The sequence below is a fragment of the Euleptes europaea genome, chromosome 9, assembly GCF_029931775.1.
Source record: "Euleptes europaea isolate rEulEur1 chromosome 9, rEulEur1.hap1, whole genome shotgun sequence".
NCBI lineage: Eukaryota > Metazoa > Chordata > Lepidosauria > Squamata > Sphaerodactylidae > Euleptes > Euleptes europaea.
Genome location: NC_079320.1, coordinates 40,271,290 through 40,294,895, shown reverse-complemented (window position 1 = coordinate 40,294,895; position 23,606 = coordinate 40,271,290). Strand labels below are relative to the sequence as shown.

At 43.1% G+C, this 23,606-nt stretch overlaps 1 protein-coding gene across 1 annotated transcript in view; it reads left to right on the top strand.

The window, feature by feature from the left end:
* The first annotated feature begins 381 nt into the window (after positions 1-381).
* The window catches only part of TBC1D9 (TBC1 domain family member 9), a 62,874-nt gene continuing 39,649 nt past the window's right edge, over positions 382-23,606 (top strand). The window contains exon 1 of the mRNA XM_056855375.1: positions 382-546. Coding sequence (XP_056711353.1) covers positions 420-546 — 127 coding nt within the window. The 5' untranslated portion in view covers positions 382-419. The remainder of the gene's footprint in view (positions 547-23,606) is intronic.

Below are 23,606 nucleotides of genomic sequence, written 5' to 3'. Positions count from 1 at the left end.
GGGCGCGTCTTGCAAGGCTGGCCGGGGCTCCGGGGGGCGCCAGGCCCGAGGGCGCGTTGCCGGCGGGCTTAGCCGAGCGCGCTTCCCCAGGGCTGTTTCCCCCGGCTGCGCGGGCGAGCGCGCGGCCCGGAGGACGCGCCAGCTTGGCGCTCGGGCGAGGGAGCAGCGTGGCCTTTCCGGGCCTCGGGCATCTCCTGCTAGCCTTCCCGGGGCTTGGACGCGGCGGGGCTGCGGGGCTGCTGCTGATGCGGGCTGAGAGGGATGCTGCTGCCGTTTCTGGCCCCTTGCCCTCCTCGCGGCCGGGCTTCGCTGGGCCTGGAGAGCCGCCTCCCGGCCTGCGCATGATTTAAAGCCAACGCAACCCCCCCCCCCCCGCCCCAGAGCCCGCTCGGTCGGGCTGCCTTTGTCTCGGCCGGAGCATGTGGGTGAACCCGGAGGAGGTGCTGCTGGCGAACGCCCTGTGGATCACGGAAAGGGCCAACCCTTACTTCATCCTGCAGAGGAGGAAGGGGCACGGAGGAGATGGAGGCAGCGGAGGGCTGGCTGGTAAGAGCGTGTGCGTGGATGAGCGAAGGGGTGTCTCTTCCTCTGGCAGAGGCCAGCTTCAATGGCCACTGTGGATCCTTCCCCCTTTGGATGGTTATGCCTGTGTGAGTTTCATTTTGACATCTACCGTCTTGGTGCAGGAGCTGTATTTCTCACAGTCACTATTCACTTAGGATGTGTTATTTGGGTGTACAGCGGTACAGGCTAGCCTGATCTCATCAGATCTTGGAAGCTAACTAAGCAGGGGCAGGCCTGGTCACTATTTGGAGGGTTGATCACCAAGGAATTCCAGGGTTGCTATGCAGAGGCAGGCAATGGCAAACCACCTCTGTGGTTTGAAAACCTTGAAAACACTATGGAATCACCATATATTGGCTGTGACTCGACAGCACTTTCCACTGTCCACCAGAGTGGACGCTCAGGCAGTAAATCCTGGTTATCAGTCTGGAAATGTCTGTGCCACTTTATCATATAGATGGACACGTAATCTGCATCTCAATAAAGCTGGAGAGAGGATTGTCTGCTGATTTTTTTTTAAACAATCTGCAACACTGTGCAGAAATCTTACAAGGACATCCAGAAGGATACAGTGCTATGAAAATACCAAGAAGGTACTGCTGGAGAGTTAAAATAATATTAATCGTGTGTACAGAACTTGTATGCTCCAATCCTGTGCACACCTATTTGGGATGTTTAGCAAGGGTTTGCAGTCTTTCTTTAATTTGCCTTTGAAAGGGCTGTGAATATTGGCCATTAGTCATCTTATCTTAGAGATGCAGTGCTGGGAATGAAAACAGGAACTTGCTAAGGTCACACAGTGATTGGGAATATTGACCTCCCAAATCCAATTATTTATTCGTTGGAGAATTCTGCTTCTGTCTTCTCACCAAGATGAAATCAGTTGAGCCATCTGGCTCATGCAAGCTGGGATAATTTACCGAACATCAGTTTCTGTGACATACAGCAATAAATGAACAATGTAGCAAGGACCGTTTCCATCACTAAATTTACAGTTCACTCTTTCAGTGAACCACAACTGTCATGGTTGGGTTATGGACAGCTGTTCCAAGACCACATGAAAACGGAACCTAGAACCTTCAGTCAAATGCCAGGAACGTGTGGCATTTGTGTTGATTTTCAAATAGAGATTAACATCATTTGCCAAATATGTTCTTAAAAAATGGTAAATCACCACACATTTAGCCATTTTGAACTTCTATCAGGATAGCTTTTACAGCAAAAATGATTTGAAAGGCTAGCGTGTGTTGTGGCATGATCTTTTGTGTAGCCCCCCAAACTTAACACCACAGTAACAATGTTGATCTTATGCAGTCTTAAATCCATTCATTCCAGTGGTGTAACACTGCATGGGACTTGCTTTGACAGTCTTTTATTCTTTAAGATGCTCTTTGGTGGTCTTATCCTGAACTTGACATCCCAGACGCATGGTTCCATGGAGATTTAATAGAAACTTTGAAAGTTTCACTACAGTAGTTGTGGTCATGCCAGCAATTACAATTGCTCACCCAAGGTATTTGCTGTTTCCATGGAATTATCACAAATATCACCTGAGGGAAGACAATCACATTTTTGGGTTTTTTTGTTGTTTCTTTTTTGCAACTGCATGGCTAGGTTTCATATGGATCCCCATTGGATAATTTAGTCTTGGTCTTAGAATTCTAGAAACAAAAGTCTAATGGCATCAGCAAGTATTTATTGCTTAAGATGGCCCTAAAAGTATGAAAACCGAGGGGGGTGGGGAGGTGAGCTTGAAGGAATGTTAATACTGTTTTGCAGTACATTCAGCCTTTTGAGACAGCTTGTGTGTGTGTGTGTATAGCATATGTGTATGCATATTTTGTTTCAAGTGTCTTGGAAATATTTGTTTTTGTTTTTTTAGGGCTCTTCCTTTAACAACTGTCATGGTATATTATGATTCCTTCACACAAAGTGACACTTCTGTCCCCCCTTCCCCCTTTAACAATTGTGGTTTGTCGTTTGCATTATGCTTCCCTTGAGCAATTACCAGCATGAAAAGTACAGAAATTAATCATAACCCTTTTTCAACTTCTGCTTTCCTCTCCCCACACTCGTTTATCAGAACTGATATTTCATAGATCAAATGATCGCAACAGAACTGCATAATAGTTTATTAAGATCCCTTATTTTAATGCTTGATTCCTGTAAAAGTGTCTGCTTCAGAAAAGCTCCTCGAGGCCTTTCCAAATATATCTTGGAGAAAATGTAAGATCCCCATTGAGAGCAAGAGCTCCTCTCTTGACTAGGTAGAAAATCCATAACTGAGCAGTGATTCAATTTGGACTCCCTAAGTCGAACGCCAGTCACTAACTCCTGCCAGATCTGTGTAACATATTCCATGAGATTTATTTAAAGCAGTATGTTTATTATCTTCCTGTAGCCCAAGAATCCAGTCCATAACTTCACTGTAACAGGATGTTTATTGTTGAAGGTTTGTTTTGCCTGAGCAGGCGTGTGTGCGTGTGTGTGCCTGCCGTTTTGGTCCTTGGCTGTCTTGGCAAATTATGTCAATTTACAAGAAAAAACAGGTCTAAAAGTAGACTCCGTTTTCCAGAAAAAGATTTATTTATTTTGCCTCTGGGAAAGCCTGCAGTACTTATGTGAAACCAATCTTGTCTAAAGGGCTTGATTGTCTCTTTTTCAGCTATATGTAATTTCCAGCATATGCAAGCACTTGATGGGATTAGAAGGAGCCATATCTAAGTAGTAGAGCACATACCTTGCATTTTAAAGATCCCAGATTGAGTTTTTTACATTCTTGCTAAAGGAGATAACAGGTAACAAGGCAGGGCAAAGCAATGTAGACAGTAGATTAGATAGACCAGTGAGCTGATTCTGATTCATACATGTTTGCATGGAGTTACAGAAGAACATAAGAAAGGCCATGCAGGATCAGACCAAGGCCCATCAAGGCCAGCAGTCTGTTCACACAGTGGCCAACCAGGTGCCTCTAGGAAGCCCACAAACAAGACGACTGCAGCGGCATTGTCCTGCCTGTGTTCCAAAGTACCTAACATAATAGGAATGCTCCTCTGATCCTGGAGAGAATAGATATGCATCACGACTAGTATCTATTTTTACTAGTAAAAATGCAGTCCTAAGCAAGAGTTACACTCCAGGTCCATTGATTTCGGAGGGCGCGACTCTGTTTAGGATTCCACTGTCAGTGTAGACACTTGTTTGAATCAATCTTTTCTTTTTTAGTTATGGTCCATAAGCATAGGGTATGTTTTTAAAATGACGCTGTAAGCGCCTGTTCGTGTAAGTGTGCTGTACTGTATACTTAAAATGCTTCTTCAGTCCTGTTGCTTCACTTTGGATTCTGTAGGTGCTTTAAAGTACCATCAGAAAAGTTCCTGTATGATTATTATCATTACTATTATTTTTTGAATCTCCCATTCAGACGCCTAAGGGAAGTGAGAGCCGTTTCTAGAGAATGAATTGTTTTATAAAAACAGGGTTTGTGGTGGCTGCTGGGTTCATACCAGCGTGGAGCTGTCCATTACAGCCTTGGTGTGTAACTTGACACACGCTAGACAGCGAGCACTTGTACAAGTACTGTGTGAACAGACTGCTGGACTTGATGGGCCTTCTTATGTTCTTATGATGCAATAGTTCATTTTTAAATAATTAAATAGCATGTTTTTCAGGGAAAATCTGGCATAGTGGCAGCATTGGAAAGCATATACAAAGTTAGTATGTACAGAACTAATATATACAAAGGCTTACATAATAAGAACAAATAGATAAAGGGACAGAAAAGTTAGGGTTTACATACTGTAATAAATAGTTAATATTTAGAGAAGCACATTGATGTCATTGTGAGTTTTGCAGTTTTTGAGTCATATATTTATATTCTTGGAGATCACAGCAGCACCAGAAATTGGTGTGTGTTTTTATACCAATAATTTTATAAAAAAACAATCAGTCATGGTTTGTGCACAGTTCCAGGATCAGCAGATTTTCATACAGGTCTTCAAAGTAATTGCATCACTTAGAAATCTGTTTTGTCAATCATTGAAGTATTGCCACTACAGATGACTTTTATTATAAAGGAAGCCTAAATGTGGACAATAAGCCTGAATTTGAATGACAGTTTTGGCCTTTAACCAAATAATAAATTCTAAAAATTCTATTCTAAATGCAGAAACTATTTGTTTTTTCCATTTTTTTTTCATGGGAAATGTTGCTTAGTTGGTAACATTTGGCTTAGTAGCAGCATTATGGAGACAGTACATCTTGGTCTTGTGTAGCGCTAGTAGGTATACTGAGACAAAGGTTTGAGGGTGCTGGATTTTGTAATGCTTTGAAAGAAATTAATGCTAACAGCAAATGGTGTTCTCAGTTGCCAATATTTTAACTTCAGGATTGGAAATTTGAAATTAAAAGAAGTCTTAAAATCATTACAATTGATAAATCCAATGAGTATCATAAAATTATAATTTAAAAAAAAAATTAAGCCAGAGTACTCTTGTTATTCCATTCCTTATCAAGAACAGAATAATGGAATGCAAAAAGAATCTGTCATGTTCTTAAAGACTGTCAGAATATTTTATGGGAAAATGTCTTCAATGGATGCCAGATATGACTGATACAGACTGTTCTTGCAGAAAGCTCACTTGCTGAAAAGACCACGCATGTAACATATTGCTGCATCCGCGTCGTGAGGATTCTCCATTTCTCTGACATTACCATCATGAACATATATGAACATACAACAGCAATGAAGAAGAGTTGGTTTTTATATGCTGACTTTCTCTACCACTTAAAGGAGAATCAAACTAACTTACAATCACCTTCCCTTCCCCTCCCCACAACAGACACCCTGTGAGGTAGGTGAGGTTGAGAAAGTGTAACTTGCCCAAGGTCACCCAGCTGGCTTCGTGTGTAGGAGTGGGGAAACAAATCCAGTTCACCAGATTAGCCTCCGCCGCTCCTGTGGAGTAGTGGGGAATCAAACCCAGTTCTCCAGATCAGACTCCACCACTCCAAACCACTGCTCTTAACCACTACACCACGCTGGCTAACCGTATATTTATTTAGGGTTACTTAGCTTACATAGTTCTCCTGCATTTTATCTTCACTCCTGCATTTTATCTTCACAACAAGCCTGAGAAGAGAGGGTGTAACTGGCGCAAGGTCTCCTGGTAAGTTTCCATGGCACAATGGGGATTCATACTTGGATCTCCCCATTCCTAGTCCAGCACTCTAACAACTACACTACACTGGCACTCAAAACATAATGAGATGTCTCTGATTAAAAGAACTTCGCTATGAGGGATTGGTTCAAGGCAGGGAAATTAAAATAGGTTTCCTTGACCCATTTGGTATACTAGGAATAAGTGATGCTAGTGTATGCTGAAACTTATTTATGGACCTGATAAGAACCTTGGATGGGAGGGAACATATGAATGGATAGAAATGAGGATATAAATATAATTACAATAACTGTGTTTTAATTTTAGCCTAATTATTAAACACAAGTTATGCTGCGGGCCACCACTGTGGTTGTCATGAGTGATTAGCATCTTCTGATGCTTCCTGCTTTGTTGCAAATTAAAATGAACTTCAGATATTAAACCATGACCTGTTAGCCTGCTATTTTTTTACATAGTAGTTTGTGTGCAGTGACTTTATGGTTGCTACTAAGCCAAATAATGCAGTCACAGTTATTTTTAAATGTGTTATTGTTAGTGCTCTACATTTTCTGTATTTTGCATGGAGTATGCCATGTGCCAGGAGCCTTGAGTAGTAGAACATGTAGGCAGGGGAGGCAGGCAGATTAATATTTGTCCCAGAAACAGTACAGCACTTCAACACATGCACCCCCCCCACACACACACACCCTTTCACATGATCTGGCCTAAAATTCTAGGCTGCTGTACTCAGTTTTTGTGAAATTTCCAACTTCCCTGTGTTCTCACGTTACTTCACTACATAAGTCAGTCAATGGACTCATGAAGCATAACAAAGTCTGGCCTGTGATGTATATATGTACAGTTTTTCAGCCAAGTTACATGATGACTCTTCCCAAAACATTTTTAAAAAGTGAACCTCATGAGCTGCCTTGTGAAGTAAAGGGAAGTCATGAGTAATAATAAAGGAACTAGAATTACTTCATCATAAGTTGTTTATCTGTTTCTTGGCTCATTGAAATAGCATAGTAAATGACCTTTCCAGGACCTTTCCAGTTCAAATCTAAGCTTAACTACGTATTCACTGAGGTTACCTTTAGACAAGCTGCTCTCTGCCACAGCTGCCTCCATCAGCAACATGTGGTGGTAGTGTTGGTCTTTCTTACAGGATTTTGGTACAGATTGAGAATGTATGTAAAATGCTTTAAGCAGTTAAGACAGTCACAATCTACATACTTCGTATCAGAACTCAAAATATACAGAGTATTTACAAAAAATTAAATCTGAATTTATACCAAAGGTGATCAGAACATCAGCAATTCCTTCTTTAAAATAGGAGTTTAACTCTTGAAAAATAGTGTTGCCCCAAAAGAGATTGGCAAAACTTGAACAACGGAATTTTTCTTGTCTGTTTTTAAATGTAGTTCCCTGGTTATTTTTCTCTTATTTAGAGGGATTTTTTTTCAAAAGTAAGTGGACTCTTCCCTTTGTTGAATCTTTTCCTCAGAACCAACATTTCTTTTGCTGTTCCTTATGTTTTGTATTTCCCTCATAAATTTGTGTATGTGTTTAGTGATGGTGATTATTGGACCATGGTCCACTTAGGTTCAGGCAGGCACCTTGGGCAACAGGCAGTAAGCGTAGTCCAGGGCACAGTCCAGGGTCAACACACAAGTAGTTAGAAGTTCAAGCACCAACATAGGAGGGCAAATCCAGAAAGCACAAGCCAGGTCACAGTCCAAGGTCAGGGATAAACCCAGGCAACAAAGTCCAAATCCAGTCCAAAGTTCAAGCACACAGAGTTCTACGGGGCAGCACAACGTCTAGTGCACAAGGATTGTGAACAAGGTGCTTCCACACTGGTTCGCTTCGCTCTGGCTGCTTTTATCAGGGAAACCCTGATCAGGAGTAGGCGCAACTCCTCAACACTGGCTGAGTCATCCACAGACAGGTGCCACTCAATACTGGCTGAGCAGCCTCTGTGGCGGTCAGCCCTGATCCTGTGGGGACTCAAGTTCGCAGACAGAGGTTGAGCAGTGCTGGGGCACCAACGGCATGCTACAGTGCCGCTCCGGCATCTCCTCTGAGCCCGTCTTTGCCGGCGTTCCAAAGGCTTTGGCGACCCTGGAGGCGCAAGGCTGGTGGCTGCAGTGCTTCTGTTTCAGCCTCGGTAGCTGGGCTGTGAGACTCTGGGCATGGTGCACAGGCCACAGCCTGAGATTCCCCCTCTGCACCAGATAGCATATTTACCTCGTCTGGTGGGTCTTCCTGCGACCTCCAAGGGCTGGGGTCTTACTGTGACCTCCTCTGTCTCCTCCTCATATGAGGAGGCATTGGCAGGCAGACCCATGACACCACAGCTCTCAAGGTAGTTCTTTGTGGCCTGTATGTTTGGGCCAAAGAAGTCAAGTCACCAAGCGTGTGGCTATGACAAAAAGACCGCAACTGATACACTCATGCAGGAGAATGAGGCAGCAGAATGGACTCAGCCATTTCAGATCAGAGGATGAGAATGACAGAGAATCACATTTAAGAAGGCTCCTGTATGTTAAAAGCTGCCTTCAAATAGAAAATCAGCACAGCAAACAGAGAGTAGTACTTTTCAACTTGTTGTGCTAGTTTTCTGCTTGCGTGGTTTTTTAAGGCAAAGGAATGTTCAACGCTGGAATTTGGTGTTCATTCTACCACCTCTGTTCTCCACCATTTCCCTTATTCTCCTGTATATGCAAGCCAGGCCTGAGTGTACATTTCCCTCCATAACACCTTCTAGAACCTCATTCTGTTATCACCTCACCCCCTTTCATTGGCAGCCAGTGATGTGGTGCAGGGGTAGGGAAGAACAGACTGTTGTGAAAGCATAGGACAACGTAAATTCTTGTAGCTATAAAAGAGGGGAAACTGTATGCACAGTTTGCATATTTGTGTTAGCTTCCATATTTGTGTTACGGTATATCTGTTTTGGATTTTAGGATCTCATCTGTTTCTTTGCTTGCCTTAGAAATCGTGAAAGGTCACATACACTAAGCAAAATAGCTATACTTGTTGATTATGAAAAAAAATTGAGATTTTGAAGGTCTTGGGGTTTACCTCAAGGAAGGGTTCTTAGGATTGCCTCCTTAGGCACTTCAGGTAGATGCAGTACATTGGTGAATTTAGCTGTGTGTCGAGAACTAATTTCTGAAAATAAAATTATACACAAAAACAAAACTCAAAATGTTCACAGAATTACTAACATGTTTATGAGTTATGACATGCCATCCAAAGATTTATGCAAATATAGTTGATTATGTGTAAATAAAATATGCAGAGTATATTCAGCCCTTCAGTTTTGAGTGTGCTCTCAAAATAACCTTGACTGCTGAACAAAATTGCCAGGCCTATTTTTGTATGATTCCAGTAAGAAGTCCGTTTCTGACTAAGGAACATGAAGGATTTTTATTTGGCTCGTTTACTAATTGGAGCTTGCTGTCATGGCAGGACGAACTTTAATGCAAGCCAAATTGAAATTTTCAGTGCACAGACAACCAAATCTTTATCGTTAATAGCATTTGCCCTCAATCAACCTGTTTGTTTTTAAGGTCGCCTCTATGTTGTCTGAAAAAATAGATGATTCTGTAAACATATGTTAACACACGCAACTGGTAAATATAAAACCTTTTATTTCAGATTTTCTTTTGACATACGTTAGAGCTGTAAGACTACAGCTACAGGGGAACAGCTCCACTGGTTACCTAGGAGTTGGGATTTCCTGCTTTGTAAGCATGAATACTTGAGAGTACTTAAGTTTGTGTAAGCAAACAAACTTTACAAAGTTTCTCAACTGTGTTTCAAATAACTGTACACGTTTCTGGAATCCACTGACTAGGTGAATAATTCTCTTCTTTCTCTTGCTACATTCATGACTTTTCAGCTGAGGGAATCCTTGATAAGGACTTTTCTGATTTTTCCCTAGTAATTACAAAAATCTCAGCAGGTAAACAGAACTTGGCAACTATGAATCAGCCATTTGTAATTACAGTATTCTTGAGGCTGGTTCTTCACTAGCACTTTCAGACATAGGCTTTCTCAAGGGGTTATAATGCTGAAATGTCCGTATAATGTATGCCCACAAGTCAGGTGCCAGATCCCTGATTATTACAAATTCAGCTGTACTAACAGAGTTGACACCGGGGGAAACTGCAGTTGCTAATGGTAGATTTAAATTTCCAATCTTAAAATCCCCAAGATAACAGGCACCACTTCTATAAAGTACTTCCTGTTTTGTTTCCAGTTTATGATACCTTGGTAGAAAAGCTTGATATCTTGGATTACCCTAATCTGCCTCTTGACATGCTTTGCTCCTTTGTTGAAGTCCCACTTAGTGTCTTGCCACTTGATAAATACACTGATGTTGTTTATGTTGCAGTGCAGTCCTGTGCAGTTACACACCATCTAAGCCCATTGATTTCAGTGGGCATAGACTGGAGTAACTCTGCGTAGGATTGTACTGTTAGTCCTCACCAGGCACCTCTTCCATTGCTGCTGATTCAGACTTTCTGAATTGATTGTACCAGGGCTTTAGTTATCTAGCCAGAAACGATGCACTTCTGCTCTCACTCTGAACTCTGCATGAACAAATAGTGCATGTTACTCAAAGATAGGTGGGCAAATTACTTTCATGTTTTTTATTATTACGTACCAAGATCAGATTACAACCGCAAGAGCCAAAGGAATGCTTCCTGCAATGAAAGTTGAGATTCACTGAATGCTAAGTAAGCATTGGGTGTTTGGGCCTCGCTTGCAGATCACGTGATGCAGAATATCGTTTAGGCTGAACATCTCTGGATTCTGGGAATATAGCGGAGCCATCAGTTTAGCCATCTTGCAGATAAAGCTCTTACGGAGCTTTAGATTCCTATCCAGGCATCTTTGCTACTTCTGCCATTAACAAAATGTCCACAATTATGATTTTACAGGATGTCTAGAGGGATAGAGCAGGGATGGGCAGAAATTGTCATTGATCATTTGCCATTGATTAGAAGGGCACCAGGAAAACTGGGTAAACTGGTGACCACCACTTTGACTAGTGTTCTGTGCCTGCTTGGCCAAGGGATTCTGTTGGGAGCCCTGCTGTTACTGTGGGGGCTGCCCAGGTGTGTTGGCACTTGCAGCCTGGAGGCGGAGAAGGTCCTCCTGCCTAATGGCTACTGTACAAGCCAAGGCCCGCACAGTTTGAATGGCCTTGACCAGCTGCCACCAGCAATGTTGTACTGCTCTAAATAAAATCTCCCTGCTGTGAGGAAACCAGAATTTGGGTTTAATTTTTAGCCTGAGAGCAAGTAGCCCAGAGAATAAAAGCCAGTGGGAACACTGCTAGGTAATGTGAAAGCCAGGCTTGCTACATCCCATTTTGTAGCTTGCACTGCTGCTGTCATTGTAGCTCCCATTGGCTGGGAAGGCAATTCAGTTAGGAACTTCGGCAGGAGTTTCCTAGGTGGGCCCGTCTGGCTCTTGCCTTCTGGTCCTTAGTAGGAGCTGCAGCCAAGGCAATCCATGTACCAGACTGCCCATTAGTAGTGGCCAAAAGAAGAAAGGCTTTGTTTGCATTTGCTGTTGGACAAGGTTGCTGAGACTGGGGGAGGAATGTGGATAGAAGCTGAGACTCAGGACTTTCCAGCCTGGAAACAGCAAAGAGGAGGCTTATACTCACGAGATGTGAGCGAGATCTAGAATGATCTCCCTGTGCAAGACAGAGCTACCAATTCAGTACCTGAGCTCTCTGGCTCCTTTACTGTATTTAAAAGCACCATGGGAAAACTACCCAATATGTTTGCCCTTCATGTGAAACAGCAGGGAGTCTATTTTTAAATAAAACCAGAGCATGTGGGCAAGCTATCTCTGTCCTGTTGTTTAGAGCATATTTTCTCCTGGTTCCGGTGCTGGAAGTCAGCCAGACTGGGAGGAAAATACTGAAATCAGCAAGGTGTTTTGGAAGAGCAGGACTTTGCTTCCATCATCTGTGTACACCATTAAAAAAAAAAAACAGACATTTTTTCCCTATCCATCCTCTAATATCCCAGGAAAATAGGGGAAATCTCACTCACATACCACTTCATGTATGATTTTGGGTGGTGCAAAGCTAGTTATGGGGTACAGAAGGCATACAGCCGTCAAGTTCCTTATTCAGTACATTTTATCTACACAGTGAGATTTCTGGGGATGGGGGGGAACCTGACTTTGAATGTCATCCAGGCTTTTGGCCAGGGAACAGTCTTTGTTTCTTGTAAGGCACAGTCCCTAGAGTCTGGGGGTGCATGATTTAGGGCAGGGGTGGGGAACCTTTTTTCTGCCAAGGGCCATTTGGATATTTATAACATCATTTGCGAGCCATAAAAAATTATCAGCTTAAAAATTAGCCTGCTATATTTGGTCAAACATTTAGCCAAGAGGCACAACCGGAGATGGCTCTGGGTGTCTGCCATGTAGAGCGACTCGCTTTTGAGCTCTGCCGTCCCCAGCTGGGCCCAAAAGATTCAGGCAGGGCAGCAAACACAAGACGGAGTGAGCGACAAGCCGCTTGGGGCTTGTAGGCAAAGGAGCTCGGTCCAGTAACGCCCCGCGGGAGGGGGCAGATCTCCAGTCTTAAATCCTTCTGAGCTAGAGATCTGCCAGGACCCACAAAGGGCCAGATCAAATGATTTCGCGGGCCTTATATGGCCCCCAGGCCTGACGTTCCCCACCCCTGATTTAGGGTGACTTCATGCTTAATTTGGGGTACAACTGCCCCCCCCCCCAGTTTCTTATTTTTCATTTTGCCCTGAGGGCATCTTGTTTTAAAGCCATTAGTGCTAAGATCAGACCTTGGACCAGGTAATAGCGTTGTTTCCCTTGCAGAGCAGAGATCTGTGGTTCTGGGGATAATTGATTTGGGCTAGTCTAAAGTATATTGCTTTAAGTATCATCAATATTCGTGGTTGGATTTGCAAGTAAGGAACTGGGAACCACCTTCAGCCTTGTTCTGAAGGGGGGAAATTACTCTGGCATGGTCTTTTCTTTAAAAGCTTAGATGAGACAGACTACAACTTGTATTTGAAATACAAAACCCCCCAAACAAACCAGACTCTCTTAGACCAGCTTAAAAATCTTGTCTTCCTGACAAACCTGAATCCGTTTTCTTAAAAACTCAGAGAGCATCTATATGACCTTTTAAAACCATTAGAAATTATTTTAGACTTACGGACAGCTTTGCATGTTTCCCAGGCCCTTGATAGCATGCAAGTGCAAACTTCTACTACTATGAGCAAGAAGTAACGTCTTCAGCTTCGAATAAAATATAATTTTAAAGGGAATAGTGTGTAGTAACAAAATCATGTGATGTTATTAAAATGAAAATTGAAAATATAACAGAAGGACTTCCTTGTAACTGAACATGGATAATACTGGGTTTTACATCTGGTATTCTGAGGGTACCTGTTGCAGTCCTATGCAAACTGTTTTGAGAATAAGGTTTTGGGAAATTAATCAGTACGGCTGCTGACTTGTAAGAAGTAATTGTGACTGGCTCCACCCTTGAACTTCCATTTTGTGGCTGTCTCAGCTGATGGACCCTGGGATTCACATGTACACACACATGAAGCTGCCTTATACTGAATCAGACCCTTAGTCCATCAAAGTCAGTATTGTCTACTCCAGGGGTGGGGAACGTTTTTCCTGCCAAGGGCCATTTGCACATTTATGACATCATTCAGGGGCCATACCAGGTGTAGATCTCCTGGGGGGGGGAAGAGGCTAGGGTTGCCAGGTCTCCAGCCACCACCTGGAGGTTGGCAACCCCAGGGAAGGCCACACAGAGAAGGCCTGCAGGGTGCCCCCACTCCCCCCTCCCAGGCGGAAGGGCAGCCAGCAGTGGGCCCGAGCAAACGAGGTGCCAGGGGGGCGCACAGTCGATCAGCAAGAGAGGAAGGAAAACAGAAAGAGGAAAAGGGAGGGAGGGAGAAAGGGAGAAAGAAATGGAGAGATAGGGAGAAAGAAAGAAAGAAAGAAAAGGACGAAGGGAGACAAAGAAAAGGATGGAGGGAGACAAAGAAAGAGACAGAAAAAGAGGGAGAAAGAGAGGGAGAGAAAGAGTGACAGAAAAAGAGGAAGAAAAGAGAAAAGCCTCCCCCCCACACACACACACCCGCGCATGCTGGCCCCGTGCGACCGGGCCCCAGTCTCCATGCCCTCTCCTCCCCAGAGTCCACAAAAGCCCCCCCCCCGAAGCCCGATCGGCTCCTGCATGCATGCTCTGCCACCAGGAGCCGCCAGCCTCTTTCCCCCTCCCTCTCGCTGCTCAACAGCCGACAGTCGGCGAGAGGAGGTCCAAAGGGTGCCGCAGCGCCGCTGTAAGCCAGGAACACCCTCTGGGAGGGCCGCCCTGCGCCCCACCTCTGCAGCAGGGCCCCGGAGCTCCCGAGGGCCACAAAAAATGTCCTCGGGGGCCGCATACGGCCCCCGGGCCTGAGGTTCCCCACCCCTGGTCTACTCCGACCGGCAGCAGCTCTTTAGGGTCTCATGCAGGGGTCTTTCACACCACCTACTTGCCTAGTCCCTTTAACTGGAGATGCTGGGGATTGAACCTGGTACCTTCTGCATGCCAAGCAGATGCTCTACCACTGAGCCACAACCCCTTCCCATTCTGGTAAATATATATATAACTATACTAGGTAACACATGAATGAGACTGCTTACCCCTTGAATAGAGAGTGTCACTTGGGAAACAAATGAAATGCATTATTAAAGGATTAAGTCCCAAAAGCTTTAAAAAAGAAAGATTAGGTAGGTACTCATTAGTGTAGTGGCTCCCACACATGCCCAAAGATGACTGCTCATAAGAGGGAAACAGCCAAAGCCTTATTGTAATCCTAAGGGTAAATGGAGACAAATGGCATTTCTACTTTTTGTTACTGTTAGGGATGCCAACCTCCAGATGGTGCCTGGAGTTCTCCCAGAATTATAGCTAATCCCCAGACAACAGAGATCAGCTCCCCTGGAGAAAATGACTTCTTTGACGAGTGGACTTTATGGCATTATACTGTGCCCTCCCCAGATTTCATCCCAATATCTTCAGGAATTTCCCAATCTGGAGTTGGCAACCCTAGTTACTGTGCCAGGCTATCCAACAGACAATCTCATTACCCTTTCCACACACACCCCAGGGACAATGGAAAGAGTGGCTGTTTAAGAAATGTTTCAGAGAGTAGCCATATTGGCCTGCACTAGAACAGTTATATTCGAGTCCAGTAGCACCTTATACACCAACAAGAGTTTCAGGGTATAAGCTTTTGAGAGAGAGTCAAAGCCCTTTTGTTAGATACAAATAGGAATGAAGATCTCTGAGTCTTCTTATTGCAGGCTGTTGTAAAGAATGCTTGTAAAGAATGCAGAGGTACAATATATATTGTAATCAGCTTGATTAGAGCAGAGGGGAAATTCTTGAGGGCAGAAAATCAGCATTTGTAGTGAGATAAGAATCCTATGTCTTTATTCAGCCCTGGGGGGGTGTCCATTGTTCTGAACTTGTGAAGTAACTCAGTTCAGCAATCTTGTGTTATTTCCCCTTGAACCTTTTTGTTTGTTTGAGGACTGCCACTCTTAGGTCAGCAATGGAATGACTTGGAAGATTCAGATGTTCTCCCATTAGTTTTTGAGTATTGTGGGTTTTAATGTCAGATTTACACCCGTTTATTCTTTTGCATGAAGACTGACCTATATCCCCATATCCACTCTTACAACACAATAGCCGGACCTAACACCACCACCCATACCCTCTCACCACTGTCATCAAATGTCTGCAACACCCTTCCATTCTCTACATTGTTCAAATGGGTCAGTCCCTATGCAGAAGAATAAATAGCAATAAATCCAAATAAAAACCACAACACTCAAAAACCAGTGGGAGAATGTTTTACTCTTCCTGGTCATTCCATTGCTGACCTAAGATTGGCAGTCCTCAACTTTAAACAATGCAAGGGGAAAATACAGTGGGGAGTTTGCTGAACTGAGTTAATTCACAACTTCAGAACAATGGACATACCCTGCCCCAGGGCTGAATAGGAAAACAGGTTCCTTATCTCTCTACAGATGCTAATTTTCTGCCCCAAGCATTTCCCCTCTGCTCTAATCAAACTGATCACAATATGTATTTTACCTTTGTATCCTTTACAACCCCTTCCACCTTCTGAGTGTGATAAAAAGACTGTGAGCTTGCCATCCTCATTGTGGTGACATCCTCATTGTGGAATCTCATATGCTGTTGCATACAATTATGTTAGTCTGGGTGATATATGTAGTCTCGTGTCATTATCAGAGAGACTTCATTGAATGCCCTATTGGTTGGCTTATTTTGTTTTGCATAGTGCTAACAGTGTGCACACTCTCTTTACTAAATTCAATAAAATGGATCCCTGCCCTGAGAAGCTTACTGTCTAAAGTTTATCATAAGGGATATCACTAAGAGGAGAAGAATGAACAGTGAAGAATATGCCTTCATTTCAACTACATGTCCTTGGACTTTCCATCTGTATTGAAACTAAGCTGTGCCAAATACCTTTCAGAAAAGGAAGTAAGAGAAGTGGTGTCATGGAGATGATGTGGGAGGCAGCTCAGTCAGAGAGAAGCAGTCAGTCAGAGAGAAACAGTGGAGTTATTTGAGGGTGCTGAAGATCCTTCTTTAAAAAGGAATGTTGTAAAGGGAGAAGTAACATTGGCAGCAGACTTCTTTATATTCAAAAGATACTGTAAGTAACATTGGCAGCAGACTTCTCTCTTCTTTATATTCAAAATATAAAGCCAAGTGTTTGTGCCTGTTTTACAGATACGATGGCGATGTTGTCAGTGAAAGTGGAGAGCACAGAGTGAGGTGAGAGATTGGGAGGAAAAATGAGGTTATGTCTTAAACTGAGTTTGAGACAGTGAAGATACATTCAAGTGGAAATATCAAACAAGAGATTGGAGGGAAGAAGCAAGTTCAGAGTGGGTAGGATGTCATCAGCATATAGTACCTAAGGCCATCAGATTAGACATGGCCAATCAGGGATGATATGTAGAGAAAGAATGAGCTAAGGATAGATCCCTAAGGCAACCCAACAGAGATAGGGAAAAGCGATAGTGAAGCTTCCCTGTGGGAATATTGAAAGAGCAATTAGACAGGGAAGAAGAGAATCAGCTGTGGACAGTCACAAAGTGACATCAAGAGTGAAGCTGATGGAGAGGAGGATGTGACAGTGTGAATAAACAGCAAAGTAGAAATCAGATACTAGTTGGAGGAGGAGGGTGACTCAAGAGATGCCTTTTTCAGAATGAGTGAAACATTCTGAGTACAATAGTGAAGGAGCCAGAAGAGAGGTTGGGAAAGAATGGCAGAGGGGGTGGCAACCAAAAATTGGGAGAGAACTGGTTTGTGGTAGTACGTGAAGAGTTTGGATAAGGCCAGTAGGGTAGGTGACTCATTACGTGAGGGGTGCAGGGGAGATGAAAGGATTTAAGGAGATGAAGAAAGAACTGAAATAGGAGGGAAATGGTGTGGGAGGGATTGATGGGACAGGTTTTAACTGAGCATCAAAAGAGAGGCTGAGGATTCCTAAACCTGGTGATCAGGCTGGTTTAGTTGTGTTGCTTAGCTTGGCAGATAGTCATTGAGAAGAGAGAGGATGAATATATAATGGACAAAATCATCCAACACTTCTGTTCTTGTCTAGGAGTGAACAAAAGGGTTTGCATTTAACTGCATGTCAAAGTATGAACAGAGATATCGAATGGTGTGTGTGAGCCAGAGAGAGATTAACGTTTTACTAGGAAATTGGTACAAATAAATCAAGAGGTAAGGACAGTGGGAAAATAAGAGCAGTGGAGTAAGTCAAAGTGTGTGTATGGGGTGGAAGCTCCCAAGGAAGCCCCCCCCCCACTACACAAAGTGACTGCAGGTCACAGAAAGCACAAGAATCAGAGTGTGGGGCAGGCGGACTGTGTATGATACTGTGAGGGTCAGAGAGTAGTCTTCAGCAAGGAGATCAGGAAAAAAGAGCAATTTTTTAGTGAGGACAAGGTCAAGGATATGTTCAAAGTAGGTGGAGGAATCCATCTAAAAGCAGAGATTGAAGGAAAGGAGATGGAAAGTCTCTGAGTCAGCAAAAATGTTGAAATTACCAAGGAATAAGGTTGATTGAGAGGAAGAAGATGGACCAGACATCAGACTCTGAAATAAATGGTGCAAGGGGGATATAGGACAATAAAGTAGGGTGATATAGGACAAATACATAGATAAAGAACTGGAAGCAGAATTGTACAGAATGAAAGCTGAGAAACAGCCGAATGTGGATTTGGGATGGGGTTGACACTGGCAGAATACCACAGCTGTACACAATGATTTAAAAGAATGGGGCTCAAATATGGGGAAGTAAGCTGCCATCTTTGCTAAACATTATGGCTTGAACTCTGACTCCTTAATAGCAGATTAATGCTTTGTTTCTATCCTCTGCTAATTTATTATGCAGCATATGAACATCCAAACACTGAGACATGTTTCTACTCCAAGCAAGCTTAGTTTTATGGTAATATGACTCCCGAGGTTCAGTCTCCTGAGGTGGTGAGAAGCTGTTCACTCCATCGATTATAATGCGATTTATGCATGAATAGTGTAACTGTAAATGTGCTAATAGGGTACAGAAGAGAGAGCTGTAAGGATTCACCTACATTTTGAACCCTTTAAATTCACACGAAGAAAAGTCACAAGTTCTAGAACATCACTAGTATTTAGTGAAAGCTCATACCTTGCCAGAAAATATTCTTGTTAGTCTTTAGGTTGCTCTGGACTCTTGCTCTTTTCTACTATCACTAGTATGGACTGCATTTTTTTTGTTTATTTGGCTATTGACTGTTTATGAATTAGTATCTCAGCATCTGCTAATCTGGAGTCCAAGGAGACACATAAAAGCAACAAAACCAGTTTTTCATGGAATACAGGATGCGGCAGGGTGTTTATCTTTGATTGTAAAACGTTTACCTTAAAGAGCTTTTAACAAAACTGAAAAGTTTTTTTTAATTAAAACTTCAGTGTAACTTTGACATTAACCTATGTCAATTACTACCACATTTATAGTTATGTTTGTGCTTTCGTAGGTTCCTCTGTTTTGCTTTATAGTTGTGTCACATGGATAGAGAAACCCAAGTTCAGAATTCAGCTGCAAACTAACATTGCAGAGAGGGGCTGAAAACCTTCCCTGCACATTTGTTTCTGTCTTCCTCTTGTGCCACTGGAGTGAAACATTTCCAATGGAAAGCAGTAAATGCAGGCTCAGATATCGTCATGTGATGTATGGAGTCAAGCAACATTTAATCCACAGGGCAACATCTACCCCTCCACACATACACATCTTTAAACTTTGCCACTTTTAATCCCATTTCTTACACGTAAGGAATGCCTTATTACTTCCAAAACTTGAAAGCACACTGACATAAAAAAATAAAATTGTAAGGATTCTAAAGGGTTTTTTTGTTATATAGATATGGTAGAGTGTGTGTGTGTGGGGGGGGTGGTTTAGAACAAAGGGAAGCAAAAGTGCAGACAAAATAATCCTGATGCAGAGATGGCAAAAAAAAAACACCCTCCAGGATCCAATATCCTGACATGAATGAGAATGAAAGGAACAAATGTTGCTGCAAAGGAAAGAGCGTGCATAGTTTGTAATGAATGAAATCGACCCAATGAACACAGCATCGCTAATATGTAAGGGGGATTCTATTATTGCTTCAGCACATATCGCTAGTACAATATTTGTTAGTCTTTAAGGTTCCACGAGACTGTCATTTTGGCTGCACATTTCACCCCAACACGGCTACCCCACTAAAATTGTTCCTCCTCTTTTGTGCTATGGCCAGCCCTATCAAAGTCACCTCTGATGCTTTGATATATATATATTAAAGGAAATGTGTATTGAAAATCCAAGCCATCCTGAAAGCATATTCTTGAATACCTTTGAAACCTGCCAAGGACAGCTTCAGAAAATATTCAGTAAAGCATTGTCTCTTTGCTCAACAAAGGCTAAAGAAGGGATATGACAAGGAAGGTCAAAGTCTCAGATGATGTTCAATTATTTATCACTCAGTGCTCTTACACAAGTTGAGTGTAGTTCACTATGTTAATGCTGTGTAGCCTATGCCTGTCTCTTATTGACTGAGATTAGAACAAAGGAGAAGCGAGCTAATGGGTATTGAGGGGAGAAATGGAGAGATTACTTCTGGCCAAAGAATGATGAACAGCTACATTGCAGAGGGGAGAGATGTCAGCTGAATGCCCACCCAAAGTCTCATTCTAATTATGTGGTGAACTTCAGAATGCCAGAGTGGACTTCATGGTAACTGAAACAGGCTGGGTCTCTGCATTATGGTGGCTTAAAAAAAACAACACCTTGCCCTCCTCAATGGGTGGGGGTGGGGGATGTCAGCCTAACTGTCTGAATAAAATTGCCAACTCTTAAAGAGGTCCGTCTAGCTATCCCTTTAGTTTCAGATTGATTTGCAGGTGATGCTAGAACATAAGAAAGGCCCTGCTGGATCAGACCAAGGCCCATCAAGTCCTAAGTGTCTTAACCGCTCCCCATAAGACAGTTGCTCTAGTCCCCTAATCATTTTGGTTTCTCTTTTCTGCACCTTCTCAAGCTCTGTAATATCTTTTTTTAGGTGTAGTGACCAGAACTGTACACAGTATTCCAAGTGTGGTCTCATCATAGATTTGTACAAGGGAAGTATGATATCAGCAGTTTTATTCTCTATTCCTTGTCTAATTATGGCCAGCATGGAATTTGCCTTTTTTACAGCAGCGGCACACTGGGTTGACATCTACATTGAGCTATCCACTACCACCCCAAGATCCCTTTCTTGGTCTGTCGCTGCCAGCACAGATCCCATCAGTGTATATGTGAAGTCAGGATTTTTTGCCCCAATATGCAGCACTTTACACTTACATTGAATCTCATTTGCCATTTTAATGCCCATTCTTCCAGTATGTAGAGATCCTTCTGGAGCTCTTCACAGTCCGATTTTGTTTTAACCACCCTAAATAATTTGGTGTCATCTGCAAACTTGGCTACTTCACTGTTTAACCCCAACTCCAGGTCATTGATGAACAGGTTGAAAAGCACCAATCCCAACACAGATCCCTGAGGCACCCCACTGCTCACATCCCGCCATTGGGAGAACTGATTATTGATTCCTACTCTCTGCTTCCTATTTTTCAGCCAGCTCTCAATCCATAAGAGGACTTGTCCTCTTATCCCATGACTATGAGTTTGCTTAGCAGTCTTTGGTGGGGGACTTTGTCAAAAGCTTTTTGGAAATCCAAATATACAATATCCACAGGCTCATTCCTGTCCACATGCTCATTGACGCTTTCAAAAAACTCTATTAGGTTAGTGAGACAGGACCTACCCTTACAGAAGCCATGTTGGGTTTTGCCCAGCAGACCTTGCCCTTCTATATGCTTGACAATTCTATCTTTAATAATGCTTTCCACCAATTTATCCGGAACAGATGTTAAGCTAACTAGCCTGTAATTTCCTGGGTCCCCCCTGGAACCTTTTTTATAAATGGGTGTTACATTGGCCATTCTCCAGTCCTCTGGTACAGAGGCTGATCGAAGGGACATATTACATAACTTTGTTAGAAGTTCAGCATTTCCCATTTGAGTTCTTGAAGAACTCTAGGATGAATACCGTCTGGTCCCTGTGACTTGTTGTGTGTGTGTTAAGTGCCGTCAAGTCGCTTCCGACTCATGGCGACTCTATGAATGAAAGTCCTCCAAAAATGTCCTATCTTTGACAGCCTTGTTCAGATCTTGCAAATTGAAGGCTGTGGCTTCCTTTATTGAGTCAATCCATTTCTTGTTGGGTCTTCCTCTTTTCCTGCTGCCCTCAACTTTTCCTAGCATGACTGTCTTTTCCAGTGACTCTTGTCGTCTCATGAGATGACCAAAATATGACAGCCTCAGTTTAGTCATTTTAGCTTCTAGGGTCAGTTCAGGCTTGATTTGATCTATAACCCACTGATTTGTTTTTTTGGCAGTCCACGGAATCCATAACACTCTTACGGATTCCGTGACTTGTTAGTTTGCAGTTTGGCTAGACGTTCTAGGACTTCCTGCCTTGTTACCACTATTTGCCTCAGTTCCTCATTTTCCCCTCTCCAAAATCTCTGTTCAGGAGAAGGAATCTGCCCTGTATCTTCAACAGTGAAGACAGATGAGAAGAATTCATTTAGTTTTTTCAGCAACCGATTTATCCTCCCTTAGAGTTCCTTTACTCCCATTGTCATCCAATGGTCCAACCGCTTCCCTAGCTGGTTTCCTACTCCTAATATACTTAAAGAATTTCTTATTGTTTGTTTTGATGTGTTTAGCAATATGCCCCTCAAAATCTCTTTTTGCATCTCTAATTATCTTCTTGCATTTCCTTTGTGCAAGTTTGTGTTTGCTTCTGTTCGCCTCGTTTGGGCAAACCTTCCAGTCTCGGAAGGCTTTTTTTCTCTAATTGCTTCCTTCACCTTACCCGTTAGCCATGGTGGTGACCTCTTGGGCTTATTACTATCTTTCCTGACCTGTGGTATACAAGCTAGCTGAGCCTCTAGTAATGTGGACTTGGGTAACCCCGAAGCCTTTTCAAGAGATTTAACCCTCCTAACTGTTCCTTTCAACTTCCTCTTTACCAGTTTTCTCATTTTAGAGAAGTTCCCTCTTTTAAAGTCAAAGGTAATTGTGTGAGATTTCCCAGTCACTTTCCCAGTCACTTTCCCACTTGCATATAAATTAAATTTGATGCCATTGTGATCACTATTGCCAACTAGCTCAACTACATCCACATCCCGCACTGTCACTGGCAGCACCACAGAGTATTTAATCCAGGATCGCCTCCCCTCTGGTTGGGTCTATGACCAACTGTTCAAGGGCACAGTCATTTAGGATGTCTAAAATTTTTATCTCTTTGGCTTGACTGGAGCATACATTTATCCAATCAATATGAGGGAAGTTGAAGTCTCCCATTACTACTACTTCATTACCTTTACATGCTTCCCTAATTTCATTCTCCATCTCAAGATCACCCTGAGCCATAAGGTCTGGGGGCCGATAGAACGTCCCCAGTACTAAATCTCCTTTGGGGCCCGGAATTGTCACCCATAAGGATTCTGTGGACAAGTCTGCCCTTTTTATGGTCTCTAGCTTATTAGACACTATGCCTTCCTTGATATACATAGCAACCTTCCCTCCAATACGCCCTTCCCTGTCATTTCTATACAGTTTGTAACCAGGGATGACTGTATCCCACTGGTTCTCTCCCCTCCACCAGGTTTCTGTAATGCTCACTATATCTATGTTTTCTCTTAAAACCGTGCACTCTAATTCCCCCATTTTTGCTTGGAGGCTTCTAGCATTAGCATAGAAACACCTCCACACTGTTTCTCTCTTTCGACTTGCCTGGCTTGTGCCTTTGGGCATCTTTAAGTGGCTATCCATCATATTTTTTCCATTCCCTTTCATGTCTAAGTAATTCCTATGTGGGCAATCTGAAGCAATTTTCCCTTTGTCCTTGTGCACTGAGTTTGCCCGAACCGGATACTTCTCAGCTCCTGTCGGCTTTCCCCCCAGGTTCAGTTTAAAAGCTGCTCTGCCACCCTTTTTATATTACGCGCCAGCAGTCTGGTTCCATCCTGGTTCAAGTGGAGCCCATCCCTTTTGTATAGGCCTGGCTTGTCCCAAAATGTTGCCCAGTTCCTTACAAATCTAAAGCCGTCTTCCCTGCACCACCATCTCATTCACACATTGAGACTCACCAACTGTGCCTGCCTAGCTGGTCCTGCACGTGGAAGAGGCAAGATTTC